The sequence below is a fragment of the Callithrix jacchus genome, chromosome 5 (assembly GCF_049354715.1).
Source record: "Callithrix jacchus isolate 240 chromosome 5, calJac240_pri, whole genome shotgun sequence".
In the NCBI taxonomy this organism is placed as follows: Eukaryota; Metazoa; Chordata; class Mammalia; order Primates; family Cebidae; genus Callithrix; species Callithrix jacchus.
In genome coordinates, this window is record NC_133506.1 from 162,488,894 (window position 1) to 162,509,274 (window position 20,381).

The 20,381-nt window shown below is 43.5% G+C and overlaps 1 protein-coding gene and 1 long non-coding RNA gene across 23 annotated transcripts in view; one reads left to right on the plus strand and one right to left on the minus strand.

The window, feature by feature from the left end:
* The window catches only part of ENOX1 (ecto-NOX disulfide-thiol exchanger 1), a 626,515-nt gene that overhangs the window by 162,794 nt on the left and 443,340 nt on the right, over positions 1-20,381 (minus strand). For all 22 annotated transcript variants that reach the window (XM_035302562.3, XM_035302561.3, XM_035302569.3 and 19 more), the window contains 3 exons: positions 7,554-7,727; positions 5,826-6,032; positions 2,019-2,252 (listed from right to left, as the gene is read on the minus strand). In XM_035302562.3, the coding sequence (XP_035158453.1) occupies positions 2,019-2,252; positions 5,826-6,032; positions 7,554-7,727 (615 nt within the window). The remainder of the gene's footprint in view (positions 1-2,018; positions 2,253-5,825; positions 6,033-7,553; positions 7,728-20,381) is intronic.
* LOC144582790 (uncharacterized) lies at positions 9,940-12,696 on the plus strand. The gene is made up of 2 exons (XR_013536240.1): positions 9,940-11,198; positions 12,102-12,696. It is a non-coding gene; the product is annotated as an uncharacterized LOC144582790 (long non-coding RNA).

Below are 20,381 nucleotides of genomic sequence, written 5' to 3' on the forward strand. Positions count from 1 at the left end.
TATATGAATATATATTTTTGAAATGGCAAGGCTTGCAAATCACTTTACCAAATTGACATCCCAATCTGTTATCCTCTAAAGGGAGAGGCAAATGCCACGTACTTCATGCGTGTGGAGATACTTCTGTCCTGGATTCTTAAAAACAACATGACCAGATGATACACTTTAATGCAATCCTCTATGGGGTCACAGATCAAGGTGCTAGTTTTTGTCACTTCTAGGTGTGGACAAACTGAATCCAGTTTAGTCTGTGTAGATCATCATCTGATACCACACAACATACTAGATGTTAAAGAATGATTATTGTTCCAGTGAATATTCCTTGTTGAGAACCTTGATGAGTCTCATTTTGGCCACTCCTTATGGTTTCCAGGCTGGATGGAAAAGTGCGATGACGTCTATATCAGCACTGCATATGCTGTTTATTAAAGGGACAGCCAGGGCCAGCGTATTGACATCAGGAGGACATGACTTCTCAAAGCAGCAGAACATACCACAAGAGCGTTAGCAGGAAGCATTCCTTGGTTACGGTGCGGGCATTTCAGTGCCAACTGCAGTTGATTAAGGATTCTCAAGTCCTGGATCGGGGATGAAGATTGGAAGCACAGCGCCCCCGCCCCCACCTTTTTTTTTTTAGCATAGAATGTCAACTTCCTATCTTCCTAAAATAGGTGTTAGGCAGCTTTTCGTACTTTTTTAAGTGAAAAATGTCCAATCCACTTTATACACTGGCAGCAATACATTCCATGTTCTAAAACACTTGAAGGATCAATCACATCCCTCCTCTCATCAGAAAACTGTTATGGCTTCTCCACTGCTTATGGAATAAAAGCCAAATCCAGCAATAGCCTTCAGGGGTCTGCCATCTGGCCCAGATCGCCATTCCAGCTTTACCTCGCTCTAGAAAGGCAGCGTCTATGCTGAATTCCCTCTGCTTCTGTGGGTTTTTATTCCCAAGTCTCCAGCCTCTAACTAGAATTGCTCTTATGCCTTTTTTTTTCTCCTGGGGGGTGGGGGGAAATCTTATTTATTCTGCAAATTTCAAATTATGCCTCCTCCATAAAGACTTTCTTGACGCTTCCATCAACATTATTTGCACTGGCCCCTGAGTCCCCAAAGCATGTTGCATATACCTTGGTTGACAGTCATGCCATTGGCATGGTATTAGTTAATTGTTTATCTGTAGACACCTACCTGTGGCCAGCAGCTCTGACTTATGTTCTCTCATCAAATCCTGACAGTGCTCAATGACCTGAGGAGGACCTGACCATCATTTGCCTGTAAAATGCCCATATGTTGCTCAGCTCACATAACTTTGGTCAATAACAGAACTGAATTCACATGTCATCCTAACTTCCAAATCTGGCATCACTGTAGCTCGCAGAGGCAGGTGCTATAAAGTCTTCCTATGTCTTTATTTCCCTCAGCATAAAACACCATGGAGGGCCTCAGAAAACATTAGAGGAACTAAAACATACTCTTTTGCTAATCATCCTGTAAGAGGATGTCCTCCTCTTACAGGATGTCCCTTCAACGGCATCTCTGAAGACCGGAATCCCAGTCTATGTTTCTTTTCTGTCCTCTGTGGACCCTAGCACCATGTCTGCTGTTTTGCCTTAAGAAGGCTTTAAGAGTCTGGTAAACATGCACAACATTGGGTCAGAAGATAATAGCCTGCTTTGGGGACTTTTCTGCCCCCTCATTCGGTGAGATCTGTCAAGTGACTGTATATAGTCACTTACCCAGTTTCATGGAGAAAATGGGTAAGCATGCTGGAAAGGGGCAGGGTTCTGTTCCAGGCAGGAAGATGGAGCCCAGGTGTCTTCAGCTTCCAGGGGACTCCCAGCTACCCCCACCCAGCTCTGTAAAGAGTCTGTGCTTACACTAGCCTCTTAAAGCCTTTCTAAGGCATAGCAGACATTGTACTGAAGGGCCAATGGTGAAGAGGCAGGAAAAATGCACAGTGCATGTCTGGGGATCCCTGTGGAGGAAAAAGAGCCAGCGTAGGTGGCCCATACCTTTCAGCTTTTCGGCCAGCAGAGCGGCTTCGTGCTCCGAGTAGTGCATTATGGCGGGCGGGGACGGGGGCCGGAGCCGGTCCTCCTCCAGCTTGCGCCGGTGCCGCTCCTCCCGGGCGCGCATCCTCTGCTTGCATTCCCACTCATAGAAGTCATCTCTGGCCTGGGCAAAGTCCACATGAAGGCGGCCTGAATCCTTTTTGTCGGTGCTAGACCCCAATCGCATCCTGTAACCTGAAACCAGTGGAAAATCTGGTCACACCATAATGTCACAGTGGCCACACGTTTTTGGTCCAGACCTCCAAGGCACGCGTAGGCACATGCTCACTTATGTCTCTGACGTCACTACGGGCACAATTCCCATAGGAGATGGGAAACAACTATGCTTTTCCCCAGCAATCCTGAAGCTCTGCAAAGTTAGGGCTATGACAGGTTTGGGGATAAACATACCTTGGAGAGTTGTCTCAGAGGGATGTTATCCATCTTCCAAACCAATATCCCCAAGAGAAGATAATCTTAAGAACTAGGGGCTTATCATGGTCATTCCTTCTTCTCCCTGGCTTCTACAAAGCTCAGAAACAAATTTGGCATGAAGCATTTTTTTTCTCTACCTTTTTATGGCCTTGATTTTACTATATTTTCAGTTTACTATACTTCTATTGTATAGGTGAAATATGAGTAAATACAGAGTATCTATGATATTTAAAAAGATCTACAGAGTGAACTCCAGAACACCTCACTCATGGGCTATTGCTACATTCCCCTAGAAAATGCTGCTGCTCAATTCTCTCTCAGCAGCTGCAAAAGCCACAATGACCAAGGCGATTCTGCAATGCTGTTTTATTTCCACTTATCCTCTGAGGCACGCAGGAGAATATTTTACCTTCAATCAAGAGGCCTCGCCACTGCCTTCCTCACAGCCCTGCAGCACCTCATCTGGTATGCAGTACCTCACAAATTGTTCATGTAATCTTTTAAGGCCACAGGAGCCTGTGCAAAAGCCTGGAGCTAGATAAAGAAAAAAAATGGGCCTGGAAATCATTGGGGGATTCACTGTGAGCTACCCAACTTATATAAAGATTATGAGCAGAAACTTGATCTGAGAAATCAACACTAACAGAACTGAAACCAGCCAGCCGGCCTAACTTCAAATGAAGAATAGCTGACTTTGAGGTTGCTCTTCAATTTGGGGTACTCAGATTTTCAGAACATAAATCCAGGTCCCAGCAGGAACACAGCTGCTGGAGGCTGTCAGAGGAGAGAGCAACATAAGCACTTTTCCAGGGTAGGGGTTTTGCAAATGAGATACAACTGTAATATGCTAGACTACACTGTGCTGATGTTCAATATATCAATGGATTACTTTAGCATTTTTGGGATAAAACTCAGCTGAAAATCTCTGTAGAGGCTGGCTTCTCCCCAGGAGGCCACTTCACACCTTTGAAAAGTTACAAATAAGATATAGACCTCACATCTGATTTCTGTGATGCCATAACAATACCAATCAAAAACAAAAAACATCCAATCTCAGATGCACAGAATTAACGCGAAAGCAAAGTGTATCTTGGTTGCGGGCCAGGGAAACTTAGTAAGTCAGCAGGCCACAGTGAGAATTGCATAACAGCTGAGCAAGCAGGACTGTTTAAACTGGCCAGCTATCCCAACTGGCCAAGTACCCTTCCCCTGCTCGGGTCCAGAAAATCGGTTTTCAAACATTTCTGGCTCCAGAAACACCCTAACTTTCACAGAAATGTCATCATTAAGGACTTAAAAGAGACCCTGATGAGGCTGAGTCTAAAATTAGCTAGGCCTTCAAATGTGAATGTGGTCCTAAAATTAGACAGGCCTTCCAGCTGGGCTTGGGCTTGCCGGAGCCCGCACGCAGGCGGGGCCGCCCGACTTCCTTCCTGCCTTTCCAGTTATCTGGCCTTGCAGGTCTTCCTGGGACTGATGCTACAGCCTCTCAAGGGCAGGGAGGCAGAGTTAGGAGGCTCCTCTGTACCCAGGCAGGGAGGCTGGAGGCCTAGCTCTCTTCTTCTCCCACAGTAATGGGGCAGAACAAGCAGCAATCTGGGGTTTGCTGAAAGAAGTGGGACCAGCGCCCAGGCTAGAAAATCGTAAGATCAAGGGATCATCAAGGAGTACTTTTCAGATGCATCAGTTTGGGACTGTGCGTCTTTGTCAGTGTCTTATGAGGCTTCTGATTGGGTCTGAACATTGTGTTGTATTAGTGTCGAAAAGAACCTTTGATTTACTCTAACCTTCTCATTTAATCAAGTGGGGTAAAGAATACCGTTGAAAATGAACAGCATGGGCTTAATCTGTGCAGGTCCGCTTGTAGGAGGATTTTTTCCAACCAAACGTGCATCAAAAATACAGTATTTGAGGGATGTGAAACCCACATACATGGAGGGCTGACTTTTCATATACATGAGGGTCCTGTAGGATATACACGGGCAGGGGCAGGGGCCCTGGACAATCCCCTGAATGTACTGAGGGAAGACTGCAGTTTTATTGGTACAGTGATGATTAGAACCCAGGTCCCCAAGACAGGCTCTTGAGACAGAAAAATCAGTCCTTCGTTATCACGATCAGGATATCTGTGTTAAGACAACCATTTCCTAAATGATCTCTATGTTGCAGGTGCCCTGCTAAGTACTTAGTATCTATTATTTGATTCATTTCTCTTCACAATCCTACAAGGTCATACTGTTACTATCTTCATTTTGCAGATGAGAAAATGGAAACTCTAGGCCCTGAAACCCAGCACCACAAAGTCACAGAACCCCCCCGTTGTCTACCCGCGGATTGTGTGTCATAAAATGTCTTCATCCTATGCTTTGTCTTCCTTCTCCATTTTGAAATGCTTTTAGTTTTTATTTTCTATGTGGAAATAAGGAGTTTTAAAGTTCTCCATATCACTGTCTATCTCAGGAAAGTCTCTGCAGTACTATACCCTCAAGCTTTCTGGGGTTTGCACAGAATTTCATTGCAATAGAGGCAGACTGCAGAAATTAAGTGAAACCTGGCAGGAATGTTCAGATAGGTTCCCCACTATTGTTTTCCCTTTACCCATTAGCTTTGCCTCAGGAATAGGGAGGTGAAATGCAGAGGGACAGACTGAAATATGGAGGTAGGGAGTGTAAGGGAAGGGCAGCTAGTTCAGTCTGAGAATATGTTCTTCCAAAGCCGCCCCCTAATTCTCAGATTTGGAAAGGCCTTGTGGACAGACTCCATTCACTTGGCCCAGCACCCACAAATGGGGAAGGCAGCACGAGGCTTAATTTCAGTATCTGCAAAAATCACCTATCAAAATTGGCACCAAAGGACAAGGCTTAATGAACCACCAAAGAGGCAACAACACTGGGCTTTCTCCTAGGGCCCCCGAGCTACTTTCCTGCAACGAACTGACCTTGCTTTGGTACCCTGGTGTCTAGAAAGTGAATCCATTTCCAAAAACCTGAAATTATTCTGAGAGAGTACTTTACTCTCCCAGAGGATTACATCCAACAATAATAATGATCCTTAGTACTCATAATATTGCTTTTCATCTAATAAGCACTTGAGAACATTAATTAGAAACTCGATGGAATTCCTAAAGGCTGGATGGTGGGAAATTGCTCTTGCACTGAGGTACCTTCACAGACTTAGCACAGAGCTTCTGGCAGCCAAGAAGGTAGGATTCTTCCTTTTCAGCCCCAGACTATGAGGATTTAATTTTGCATTAAGGCCAAAGGGAATAAGCTCATATTAACATCACAAAACATAACAAAATGCCTAGAAAACTCCTTATGTAATGCAAAGTACCAGAAAGGTAAATGGCTTTATCAACCATGAATTCCTCTGCAAAGCGAATGTGACAAAAATTCTTCTTGCTCTTCCGAATTGCTGTAATATCACCGCACTGTTCAAAGACTTCTTGAATAATTTCTTCAGTAGCATTTTCCGGTAATCCTCCGACAAATACAGTCTTACACCCAGGAGGTCGTTCTCTTGTGGAAGGAGGTGGAAGATCTAATAATCACAACAAAACAGAGTTTTGTCTTTCATTTATTTGCTCGCTCTTTCTGGTTCTCCCGGCAACACTAAAGCTTGCAGAGTCACTTTCTCCAGACTGACTGACGGTAAATTTCTACACCAACTTATATTCATCCCCGGCGGTCTTGTTTCTACGTCCCTCTCCCCTCCTGCTCCCAACCCTTACTTTCTGCGTTCACTGCTACACAGAGTGGCTGTATGCTTGTCCATGAACAAAGATGAAGCAAATGTCTGCATGATTTCATTTATACTACAAAAGCCCAGAAAAGGGAGGGAAAAAACTTCCCAAAGTACAAAACATGATGAAATGACAACATGATGAAAAACCTCAGCGTGTTATCTGCTTTGTCTCATTTCCAGATAAAGGAGCAGCAAAGCAGAATACAGCAAGCATAACCTAGAAAAGCACGCACAATACCTACCTGGCTGTGAAACACCGGGCCTGAAAAAAAATGCTTTGTTATTATTCACATTTAAATGAGCAAACTATTAAATTTTGGGGAGGCTGTATAGAAAGATAAAATGTACACTCTTACAACATTTTACCTATTTTATATGTAGATTACTAAAGCAATCTCCTGAAAAGTCCACTTAAAAAAGGCAACACTGATTAACGTGAAAAAAAAAAAAGTTCTAGGTTTTCAAGCCCATAAACTTAGTATTTGAGGCAAAATTAAAAAATAAAATTCTGGCCCATTTACTTCATCAAATGTATGTTTCCTTCAAGCAAATGCAATTTGGTCCAGAAACTCAGAGATGCAGGCTTCCCTCTCCCCAGCCCCTAAATTGCTAACTGTCAAATTAATTCAGTTTTCCATCTAGCAAAACACATTTCAGTTTCTCTCCCACATTTGTGAAGACGGATGGAAGTGTTCACATATTTCACACTGTGTTCTCTAGCAAACACTAGCCTTCACTGCATGCAAAACGTCTTAATACCGGATACACACCCCCAAATCCCACGTACTGGCTTTATAGTGTGCACTCAGCTTCTGGACAGACACGTGGCCACATCCCTGTAGATGTATTCTAATCAAGAGACAAAGACCTTCTGTAGAATGGATCCCCATTCTGTGCATTTATTTTTTTTTTTTTTTGAGACGGAGTTTCGCTGTTGTTACCCAGGCTGGAGTGCAATGGTGCAATCTCGGCTCACCGCAACCTCCACCTCCTGGGTTCAGGCAATTCTCCTGCCTCAGCCTCCTGAGTAGCTGGGATTACAGGCACGTGCCACCGTGCCCAGCTAATTTTTTTTTGTATTTTTAGTAGAGGCAGGGTTTCACCATGTTGACCAGGATGGTCTCGATCTCTTGACCTCGTGATCCACCCGCCTTGGCCTCCCAAAGTGCTGGGATTACAGGCTTGAGCCACCGCGCCCGGCCCATTCTGCACATTTATGTGTGAGAAGCATCTGAAAATGATTGCAATGCCATTCTTAAGTTTAAAAAGAAAAAAATTTTAAATGATGAGCAAACATTTCTCACAGGTGTTACTTACTCGGATTTTGAGGAAAAAGAGTACAGCTCTTGCAGTGGATGATTTCCTTGACAACCGCCACTTCTGTTGGCGGCGGGGGAGGTACCAGTCCAAGGCCTGGTATCATCGGGTTAATGGGGGCGATTCCAGTCATCATGTTGAGGCTTGGGTCAAAGCCTGGGACACAGATGGAGTCTGTAAAGCACACAAGATAACATTTTGACTAGAGATTAAATCCATTTTGGTTGTTGTTTTTGCCATTTTCCTGTGAAGATGGTTTGATTTTTATGCTTTCTATTTTTCAGGGATATCTCCTGGCATAAGATGCGGTATTATAGAAAGCTGTACCAGAAGGGTAAGGAGAAAAGAAGGAGAAGATGAACCTAAAACTACACGAAGAGGAAATTATATTAGTTAAAATAGTAACATGGCAGAAAGAACACAGCATACTAAAGTGTAAAAACCATGCACCATGAAGCTTCGCTATTACTGCAAATGCAATTTTCTGTTTCTTAACGTTGGTGTATTGTTTATACTGCCTTATGACCCAGAATACGGGAAGAATATCATTTCACATTGAAGTGCCCTGGGAATCTAATTGTCAGCGTGGTTTCATCAAACGAGCCTTCTTACCCAAGCGACCTAGATTTAGAAAAGTTCAATTTATATGTGCATACTTTATAATGATGTATTCAGGTCCCACCTAACCTATTTCCCCCGGAATTAAAAAAACAAAACAAAAAAAAAGCAAAACAAAGTGATTACTATTACTATGGCTGGGTTAGCTACCTGCAGGTATAAAATTAGCTATATTCATTTCTGGATTCTATTGGATAATTGCACTTTCTTCCTATAATTTAGTCAACAAATAATTGGCCTACCCTTTTGAAATCTTTATGCCCTATATTAAAACACACACACACTTGAAAATAGAATGTGCAAAATGAGTGAGTTTTCCAGCATAAACACTGAGTTTTTTTTTTAATCTGATAATGAAACAAGTGATTTCAAAGATGACATAGAAACAAATAAGTGAGACCTTTCTAACAGCAGGAACTATGAAAGTACTGTACTGAGCAGCTACAAGGGGATCCTGCTTGTGAGGGTTTTCCCGTTGGCAAGAAACAGTCTCATGGGTGGCGTGCAAATGTTCCCAGGTAGACAGGCCAGGAGAGATCATGGTGCTCTCCTCTTCCCTGCAAGAATGAAACTTCCTCCTTGTCTCATACTCTCCTATCTTTTCCTCCCTCCTCATCTTACGTCACTTCCACTCTTCCTTCCTGCCCCGGAGCCTCCCGCAGGCCCCTTTTGGTTCTCGTGCACAGCTTGTGCCTCAGGCATGGCCTCTTTGCTTACCTGTCTGAAAGGCTGAAGGAGCCCAGAAGCAGATGAAAGGACAACCACACCCTTTGTTTACTAAGGAGCTCCATAGGATACAGAAGGTCTAGAAAAAGGTTTACAGATCCTGCCAGCTACTCTGGACATTTCCACTCCTCCTCTGGGCTGAACAGAACAAACAGTGTGATTCTGATCTATAACCCCAAGAGGACTGCTGTCCCATTTATTAAAAACTCCATTTAAGTTGGCAGTGTACTAGCCTGACTTCAGCAAAAGGAGGGTGTTTTGGTTGTTTTTTTAAAAGGAGCCCTAAATATAAATGTCAGATAAGCATTTTCTTTCAAAGTAGTCACCCTGGCGGTCTAGGTACTTCCTCTACAGCCGTGGCTCTCAGTTTCTTCATCTGCATTATGGGACTGCTTGACTGGATTATCTCTTGGAGTGCTAGCATTCCAACTCCAGGATTCCATGCTGATGGTGCTCAGAACAAAGTGACATACAAAACACATAAAAGGTTTACAAGTGACAGGGATGACTCTGCTTATTCTCTCAATTGTCAAAAAGTTTCACAAGTATGATTCCCATTTTACAGAAAAGAAAGTAGGGCTTAAAGCGCTTAGGTAAAACTTCTAACATTCCAAATCAAACAAATGGCAGAGTCATAATGAGGGCCCAGGTCTTTGTCTCAGTATTTAAACACGTATAATGTGACCATTTCAAAGTTTCCCTCTAGAATACCCCAACCTGATGATTCACCTAACACAAGCCACTACTTCTTAAAATTTACTTTATCCTTAAAAAAATCAAGATGGGTCCTGATCCAGATGCTAATTCTAAAGGAAAAGTTCCAGAACAGAATGGTTTTCAACATCATCATCATTAAAATAACATACTGGCCTCCAAGGTGACCACATTAGAAAAGGAAATATTGGCAATGGGAATACTGGCACGCTCGTGCTTTTACTTAATCTCATTCCGTACATAGGCTTCAGCTGTTTCTTTCCTGGCCTGGCCCTCGGTATTATTTGCCAACATGGGATGATTTAAGGCTGAAACCACTCAGGACTGCAAACCCTGCAATGGGAGCCCTGTGAATTATAATCAGCAGATGTTTCCCGCAAATGAGAAGAGGAGCCCAGCGCTTGCCTTCTCCTTAGTTGCCACAGACTTCTGTGTTCTTTCTCAAGGCCAGCAATGGGGACAGAAGATACCACTCTTATAGAAAATATTTTAATATACAGCGAGAGTTACTTTGCTTTTTCTCAGAATCAGTGTGAGGAGACTATGAGGCTTAATGAAGTCGCATGGCAAGTGCAGTTGCTTGAAAAGAGCTTAGAAAGGAATTAATACAAAAAATTATGTTGGACTTCAAAGGATCGGAGATTCAGTATTCGAGAGGAGAAAGGAGGGAAGGATTAGAGTTTAGGAAAAAAAAAGAACCCATTACTTTTTGACAATATATGTAAAGATGTAAATTGTTTTCTCAAACAGCACAGGAGAATAGGATGTACTCACTCATTAAAGCACAAACTGAAAATCCAGGAAGACAAAGGTGAGAAGGCAACACAACCCTGAGAGTCCGCTCCAGGCCCTGTTAGGAAAAGCTGCCCTGCAAGCTTCAGAGATAATGAGGTATAATTCTACTCAGCGAAGAAGAGGAGAACTGCTTAAATCACAGCAAGAAAGAATCCAATTAAGTATGCAGTAGAACTTTATTATCAAAACTGTACTGAAACGAGAGGAAGGAAGGGCTATTCATCTCAGACCGTGGCCCTGTCTGGCTCCTCTCTGTGTTGCCTGCTCCCAGCAGAGAGTGTCCACAGCCAAGGCTCAGCAAAGGTTTCTTTTTGGTTCTCTGCTCCCAACTGGATGAGACAAAAACCAAAAACAAAAATCCTGTTTACTGATTCACAGGCCAGTGTTTTATCAATTGGATGAGCATTTTTCAGAAGGCAGGTTGGGGCTTTGTGTTTAGGATTTTAGAGGCATGGCAGCTGAATTGATTCAAGCACTCATTCGGTTGAATTAAAGCGTTCATTCAGCATTTCCTGGGCACATACGACTGCCAGGATCCGGAGGTACAGAGGTGACAGTAGTCAGTTCCCCACTTGAGTTTGGGAAGAGGATAAAGGATGGGAATCAAACTCTGAGAAAGAGTTGGGACACACGAGCTGAGGCTCAGAAGACACAGAGAGAGCCTGGTAGGCCTGGGGAACTCCAAACAACTTTTCATGGCTGTCTCATGGTGTGCATTTGGCAGTGTGGCCACAGTGTCTGGAGAGACTGCAGGAGTCAGATCAGATCAGAGGGACCCTGCTATTCAAGCTGGTGAGTTTCAACTTTGCTCTTCCTGGAACTCAGCCCCTCAAAGTCAGAGTTGCACCCTGCCAGGCCAGGGCCTGGTTGCCTGGGCCGCCCTTCCTCACTCCTTCTCTTTGCTGCCCCCTAGCCATGACCTGCTCCTTTTCTGCCCTTTCTAGTCGATGCTTCAGTTTAGAGTCTCATATTTGAGATGAGAACTAGATTTCATTTGAAAGAAAGGTGGTTGAGGCCTTTTGCCAGGCAAGGCTAGGCATACTAACTAGGTTAGGTGTGGGCAGGGAAAACAGACAGAGAGAAGTTCTCAGTACCGGGAACAAGTCTGGCCTGGAAGAAAATAACGAGGCAGTAATCAGGCTAAATGGCTGCATCACAGGTGTAGCCCTGGGCCGAGGGTATCCTGACAAAGTGGTTGAACACAGAGATTATTCGCAGCAGATAAAACACATGTCCACCAAGGCGGCTGCCCAGAGGACTCTGTCTATGGGTCACAGGGCATGCACCCCCTGGTCCAGGGTTCAGATCCAGCCCAGGGGAACTAGAGTTTGCATCAACTCATGAAGTCACAGTTGAGAATACTGGGCCAACTGGCAGGTTACTTAAGCCAGAATTCAGGTAGGAGAAGCAAGACGGGATCCAGACACCAGAATGGAAGCCTGGGGTTTGGGGAAGGAGATCGACCCCTCAGTTATCAGACATGGAACACAGGTCACAGCCTGACCAGCATAAAGCCTGCTTGGATGCTGAGTCTTAGAATGCAGGGCTCCACAGCCCCCTTCCTCCTGCCTGATGCCAGATGGACCCTGATGCCAGAGGCTGAGTGTGCGGCGCCAGGTCCCAGGACTTATGAGGGGCAGAGAGGCAGGCCGGAGAGCTCTAACGAACATGCAGTCACTCTGCTTCTTTTTCCAGAATCACCGACCTATCATCGCTCTGCTGCAGAGAAGCCACGTGATACATGAGGACGTTCTGTTTAGCAGGAGTTTCCAACGGAAAGAGTTTTTCAGAACAGCCTGCTTTGCAATGGACAAGTCTTGCTGTTCTGTAACATCACTAAATTTGTGAACTATTAAGGTAATGCTTTTTTGCATTCCATGTTTTCCTTTTTTCAAACATTCTTAAATTGTTCTGTGCACAGCAGAGGAAAAGTGAACATTTTTAAAAAGGGGATCTGAAAGTCAAGGGATCTGGCACAGCTGGATGACCTAAGGCTGACCGGCTTTTTAACCTCTCTGGGCTTCAGTGTCTTCATCAAGGGAAGGAGAACACGGATACCAGATAGACATTCTGGTCTTCCGGGTCACCCAAGACCATCTGGGTGATGGCAGTTCATCAAAGGATGGAGACCCCCAAGTCTGCAGTCACGCACTGCCTGCATGACCTTGGGAAATTTCATCTTTCTAAGCCTCATTTATAATATCTGTAAAATAAAGTGAATAATATTTACATTTTAATGTTCTTGTGAGGATTAAATGGGGTTAATAAAACAAAACCGAAGTGTTTAGCGTAACGTGCAGCACGTGGTAAATACTCAGTAAATGGTAGCAATTACGGACAGCATTGATGAACATTATTAATGCATAGAATAGATACATCATCTTATATAAATGTTATTAACGTAGAATACACACAATCGTAATGATGATGAGAAAGCCTTTCATCTGACAAACATTTGAGTGCCTACGCGGTGTTGAATGTTTTGCTAGGTACTCTGCATTCAGACACCGCAATGTCCTTCCTTCACAGACGTGGAGAGCTAGTGACTGAAACAACTTAGCAGAAAACACCAATACAGTAATGACACCTATTTGGGGACATTTAAATAAAGGGTGCTATGAAAACACTGAAGAGGGGACATCTAAACCAGTCTGGGATGGGGGTATAAGGGTTGACCTGTGTCTCCCAAAACATATGTTAAAGTCCTAATCCCCCATACCTGTGAATGCGACCTTATTTAGAAATAGGGTGTTTACAGATGTAATCAATACAGTGAGGTCATACTGGATTAGGATAGGCATGATCTAATATGATGGTGTCCTTATGAGAGGAGGCGAAAAGACACAGACAGAGCGAGAATGCCATGTGATGACTGAAGAGATGCACCTGCAGGTGAAGGATCACTTAAGACAGTTGGCAACCACCAGAAGCCACCAGAAAGGCGTGAGACAGCCAGAATGAGGTCCTGCCAATACCTTAATTTCAGACTTTGGGCCTTCAGAACTGCAACATAATACATTTTGTCGTTTTAAGTCACCCAGTTGTGGTGCTTTGATACAACAGCCCTACCTAGAAAACAAATGGGGTTGGAAGTGGTGGGGGAGGTGCTGGGGGAGTGTCAGGGAAGGAATCCTGGAGGGGTGGCAGCGACTAGGTTCTTGAAAAGGATAACTTCTGTATATGCAATGGGCATGTGAAAAGGCAGCCCCCGAATATACCTATTGGGATAATAAATACAAAGATACGTCTAAATATTCTCCTGGAAGAAACGTTCAAAACCAGTCCCCTGGAAGCAGAATAGCTCTTAGGTTTTTCCTTTGTTAAATAAACAAACTCTGAAGATGGCTACGTATTTGTTAAGAAAAAATTAACCACACAGACTATATTAACATAATAGAATACTTTCTGAGTAATGCCTACAAGCTGGATCTTTAAAAAAGTGAAATTGAAAATGCTTTTATAATCTTGCCAAGGAGTTTCAAAGGCAGCGAGGTATGTTTTCCATTTAAACCCGAGACGTATATCCAGAGTGAGCTCCTGGTGCCCTGCTGTGCACACTTTATAAACAAAGACCTCATTCCATCAATAAAACCCTCTGTCTGCTTTGACCAGGATGCAATGCTGGCAGAACTGAGGAATGCAGCCGTCAACAGCTCTTCTAAGTATTGTTGACTTGGGTTAGGAGATTGGTGCTCATGTTTGAAAATAGGACATGACATGAAGCAAAGAGAATTTCAGAACTCCTGACCAAAGCTGGCATGGAGAAAAACTGACTGCTCAAAGAACTCCATCAGATCTTTCCAGCAACCTGTGCATGGAGCATGCACTTGAAAAGCAAGTGTGTTCTGAGTGAGCAGGAGGTAAGAGCTCATCAGAGGTTCTGCAAAATTCACTCACACTGCGGGCCAGGAATTCAATGGCAGCACAGGTTTCTACACAGAAGCCTGGGCTGACACACTCAGAGTGAGCTGCTCTAGCCTTCTTAGACCCGCTGAAACACACCCTAAGACACAGTGGGCCTCACAGCTGAGGCGTGAAAAGCATGCCGGCATGTGACAACCAGGCGTGGAGGGGTTCATTTTGACAAGGAGGCAGCAGACACTGGACCTAACCAAAGATTAGGAAATTTCAAAGCTGAAAGCAACCTGGGCATTACCTATCCTACTGTCTTGATTTAGAGGTAAGAAAATGGATGCCAACAGAGGTGAAGGGACTTGCCCAAAGTTGCACAGCTGGTTAAGGGGAGAGCTGGAATCAGAATCAAGAGGCCTGCTGCTGCTTCACTGTGCACCTGAGCTCTCTGTCTCTCCAGTCTGCCTGCTTTGGATGTGTCTAGTGACATGGCACTCAGTAGCTCCTGACATGGCCATTCTGTTTTTTAACAATTTTCACAGTGAAAAATTTATCCCTCAGATGTTGACTTAGGACTTGATAACCTGTAGTAAAACCCATTGTCTTTGTTCCTGGGCTCCTGTGACAGGTCTGATTCTCTTTCCCACCATTCCTAGCCAAATCCGTGACGAATGCCCACACAAATACCTGACTCTTCCTCCCAGTCAGCCTCAGCACCCTCTTCCCTCAGTCCTTCCATGGACTAAAATATACCTTTTCTGAGGTTTAAAAATTCTAAAAATCCACCTTTTCTGAGGTCCAGGGTTATCCACAGAAAGAAGCTGACCAACCAATTAACGGTGGTCTTAGCTGTGAACTTGTATGTATTATTTTACTAAGTGGGTTTGTTACGATTAAAAAGCAAGGGCCATGTTTACTCCTCACTTTGTGGCAGGCCTGCGCTGAAAGCTCCATGTCATCTCATCATGTCATCTTTCTGGCAGTCCCATCACAAAGCTGACGAATGCTAAGTGACCTCATTCAGCTGAAACACACACGTCTTGTCTCTGCAGAAGGATGTTCTCATGCAACTTTGCAGTTGACATTTTGAAACTAAATGAAGGTTTTACATTTTCCATTTAATTTGCCAAAATCTATCTTCTTGCTTTTCCTCCTGTCTTGAATTTCCCCTCCCTTGCCCTCAATAGCTATAAATGGCCAGACAACCCTCCCTTAACGTTCCTGTCTCTTCTAATTCACCAGCAAATGTCTTCTTGCAGGACAGATTCAGCCACAGAGGGCCAGAAGATCCTTCTGTGGCCACATTTTGGAGGTGAACCATTAGCTACCTTCCTGGCAGATTGTTACTGGGGGCCTGGAACTTGGAGCTGGCACATGGAGACTCTCCTCCTCCATTTCCTCCCTGTGTCCAGGCGGTTGGTGATTTGTTCTCACCACGGCATTGTTTCTGTTCTCTCCCCTCTCTACCTTCACCCCAGGTGTACACCAGGTTCCCTGCACCCTCAGGTTTGTGAACTCTAGCATGTGCTTATAGAAATATCTTCCTAAGCGAATCTGCTTAGACTCCTTCCCCTAACACTGATTTCTTCTGAATCCCCTGTTGTTAATTTCCAGTTTTAAGGGCCATTGCCAGGTCTAAGGGATGCACATGGGGTCCCCATTAATTCCTTAGGTTGGAAGCTCATGTGTACTAAGTTATTTTCCCTGCTCCCTCTCACTCTTTTCTCCGTCTTGCCTGAATGTGCTCCACAGAAGACTGCCTGCAGGATCCTGGGCATCTGTGCTACTCTCCTCCTCTTACACACTCTGGGTTAAGTAACTTTAGGGCTTGGTTGCTTCTTTTAATGCCACCGACTCCTCTCACTCCTGATTTAAAACCTCTATAGGTGATCACATCTGGCCACTTGCCAAACCCTTGCAGATGGAGCCACCTTAGGAAGGACTTCTGTATCATTTCCTTTTCTTGTTCCCATTGCTAATTTAGGTTCTCATTAGCTCTCATCTGGAATACTGCGAAAGCCTCTTTTTGTTCCCACAAACTGTAGCTTCTGTATCCCCCCTGTCCTCACTCCCTCCTGTCCTTCCTCCCTCCTCCTCCTCCCTCCATGCCCTTCTCACACCCCTGGACCTGGGATCAGCAAGTGATGCGCACGGGAGAACCATGAGAACAGGCCCTAATTGGGGCCTCTCAATTACTTCTTTCAGACTTCTTTTTACATCCCTATCTCATTAGCTGATGATTAATTTTCTCTCTGTACAATGTTATGTGACTTTGTACAGCAGGACTGTTATATAATGATAGGGAGGGAGAAGAGGGCTGAATTGGCTGTGGGTGTTCTCTGCTTTGTCCTAACCGACAAGCTCATGGTGCAGGAGCAGACAGTAGAGGCAAAAAAGCATTAAATGTTGAGAAAAGGTTTGGAATATTCAGTCACGCCCCTAAGAGGTCTTTAATTTTTATATAACTGCTTTTAGCTTTCTGAGGAGTGGGAACACTCCAAATATATGTTGAAAGACTAAATAATAAAGACCAAATATATGCTGAAAGACTTTCAAATATATGTTGAAAGACTAAATAATAAATAGGCTGAAAGACTAATAATCTGAAGTCAGGGTAATAGCCTTGTGACACCATATAGATATAAAGCCCACTACAGTCAGTAGTTATAACAGCAGAGATGGCATTTCACAGCATGTAAATGTCTTTATAGGAATCATCCCTTTGAAACCTGCATCTTTCTGAGGGAATATGCAGGTGTTAACCTTTTCATTTTATTTATCAAGTTTCGTTTCTGTTTACAAAGGCATGTGAGAGATAGGTAACATCTCATAAATTTTAAAAAGAACAAAGAAAAACATTCAATATTTAGCCTCAGAGAAAACATTCACATCATATTATTTTAAACAATTTATGTAGGTTTCAGTTTAAACTTACTGCTAGAAGGGACTGAAACGACACAGAACTGGCCTCTTTAAATAATATCCGTACGTAACTGCAGACTGGGAGAGAAAACAGAGCCGGTTTTAAAGATAAACACATGAATATTCCAAAAGGGAACTGCAAGTTGTGTGTGGTTTGTAAATCACAGACTAATCTAATATTAATTTAATTTTTATACTAGACTGTGCAGGCAAGGAGAACGGGGTGATGTAACTATCACTTGTCTCAGGGTCCAACATTGCCCTTGGCATACGGTATCCTCTTCAACAAATATCAGTTACATGAATGAAAGAAATTACAAAATTTACAGAATTTACAGGGTCCATCCTAAAGAGACAAGACAAAGTAGTATTTGGTTGTTGAATCCACAATGTCGCAGCATAAATTCATATATGATTCTAAGCAGATGACAGGTGGCATTCTATTTATCTTATTAACTAAACAGTAAGAACCAGGAAGCTTTTTGTTTGTTATTTCTTTATAATTGGAAAATTATGATGATGATGACGTACATTTCACAGATAATGAGGCTGAGGCACAAGGAGTGAGGGTGTGCTCACAGAATAAATGGAATCTCAGAAGCCAGCAAAATAGGTAAAAATGCTGACTAAAATTTGTATTTGTGTATTGATTTCTTGTTTGTAATTTGCTGCCCCATAAACATCAATAAATGGACAGAATTGGTCTTTGAATGCTTCTTAACATGGCATCTGGAGGGCAGACCTCACACTTCCCTTTCCTTCTGACTACAAGAACCCCGATCTGAGATCGAAGTAATAACACAGAGGGGCAGTAAATACAGTCTCACCTAAATCCACACAAGGTCATCTAATACCATTCAGCTTGGGAGTGCCTGCAAACTTAAGGACAGGAACAGGGGCAGGAGAGGAGATCGTAATCCCATGGCCCAGGGGGAATACTACAACCTAGCAGGAGCGTAAGTGAAAGGCAAGCTAACCAAAACAAGTTTACAAAAGAGGCAAAAATAAAGCTTCACTCATCTGCTATTAAAATTTTAAATAGGAAGCATAAACCATATGCAATACACTCAATCTTCACTTCTATATTACAGTAAATTAGTAAGGGAAAAATAGAGAAAATACAGGAACTGTAGATTCTGAGTAGAGATCAGAAATAAAAGGAAGAAGAAAAGTTAAAGATGGAAGGAAAAGAAGTCAGTCGGGGGGAGAGGCAGCCCCAGACAGATGGAGGGACGTTCGAGTTCTAGTTCAAACGCAGACTAACGGAAACCGTGCCTTGGTTCTTAATCTGCAAAGTAAGAGGACTAAAAAGAGTATGTACCCGGAGAGCATTGGTCTGAGGATTAGTAAACCAACTAAAATATGTACAAGGCTCCAAAGAATACCTGCTACAGAGTAAGCACTCAACACACATTAGCTATCACTTTGATGAAGATTATATGTATTTGTGTGCACAAGTATATACATTTGTATATTACAGGGTATAGGTACAACAATACTGCTTTTGTGTCCTTCCCTTTTTTTTAAAAAAAGCATATCTTACTTGTCGGTGGCTTTTTAAATTCATGTTTTATTCTCTGTCCTAACTTCTTTGGGTGGAAACCAGGAGGCCTTCTAGGAAAACAACCGCGGAGAAGATACGTATAGTTTCTCTACAAAAGAAACTTCTCCAGTGGAAATTAGAAACCTCCCCTCCCTTCTCCCCCAGGACCTAAGGTATGCTTCATGCTTGGAAATGAGAGCTGCAGCATTGAGACTGTTTCCTCTCTGCTTTCCCTGCCAGGAAGATGAGGTGCTGTACCCGACACACCAACTGCACTCATTTGTACATTTGGCATACCTGCTTCCCCCTTAAGCTGAGTTCTCCCTTTGTGATTCTATTTTATTCTTCCAAATGAATATGTCTCTTTCGAGCTTCTACACACACACACACACACACACACACACACACCCCACACACAGGCATCTTTTTAATACATTAAAACTGAGCAGCACCAGACTTTAAAAATACTTTGTTACATCTGAGGCCCTGGCCAGATTTACTTGTGTACATGTTGTTGTGCATTCTAATTTAGAAAGCACCAATGCCAACCCACACTCCCCCATAGCCTGTTGTTTCTGGAAACATCCTGAGTAATTCCAGGGGTGAATTTTTCAGAGAAGTAAGCTAAGGGGGAATAATTTAACTAACGAATTGCCATTTAAAACGAATTTAGCCTTTTGGGCTGAGTGCAGTGTGCTCGGAGGCGCGTTCCTTAATGACTTGTTTGGATAGTGTTTTTCTCCACAGTGTTGATCCCTCAACATTAGAAACTCAGAGAGCTCATTTCTCACACGAAAAACATACCCTAAAAGCAGAGACTGTCACCCAGATTTTTCATTTTCTTTCTTTTTTTAGATAGAGTCTCATTCAGTCACCCAGGCTGGCGTACAGGAGCTCCGTCTCCGCTCACTGCAGCCTCAACCTCCCGTGCTGGATGATTCTCCTACTTCAGCCTCCCAAGTAGCTGGGACAACAGGTGTGCACCACCACACCTGGCTAATTTTTGTATTTTTTGTAGAGATGGAGTTTCACCATGTTTCCCAGGGTGGTCTGGAACTCCTGGGCTCAAGTGATCCTCCCACGGCAGCCCCTCAAATGTTGGCATGACAGGCATGAGCCACCGTGCCCAGACAGATTCTTCATTTTTGATTAAGTATTTTCTGCCCAGTTATAACTTCAAAGTACATTTTTGTACTTCATTCAGGGGTCTACATTTCATTCTCACTCACAGCAACTTCTAGTTTTGAATTGTTACTATGCTTTCATGCAGTGCTGTAGTTTAGAAAACCTTTCTTAGTCATTTATAAAGCTGGTCCTCATGATATCTCCACAGATTTCCCCCCTCCATAGATGAAGAAGGAAGTTGAGGTTTGGAAGGCTGAAAACATCTGCTCACAGTGTCACTGGAGTCACAGGGAAACAGGATGTGGTTCATGCTCTCCTCCCTGTGATGAGAGTCTACTTGTCTGTAGTCTCCAGGGTGGTACAGAGCAGAGGGAAGAAGCAGGATCCACAGTATTCGGGATTTAGCTGAACGTTAAGCTCAGCTTCCTCATCTCAGACGTGAGGCTGCAACCTGCCTACCTACTTCACATTGTTAGTGAGAATGCCAGATTCTATGATTGATGTTTATGGGGCAGCAAATTACAAACAAGAAA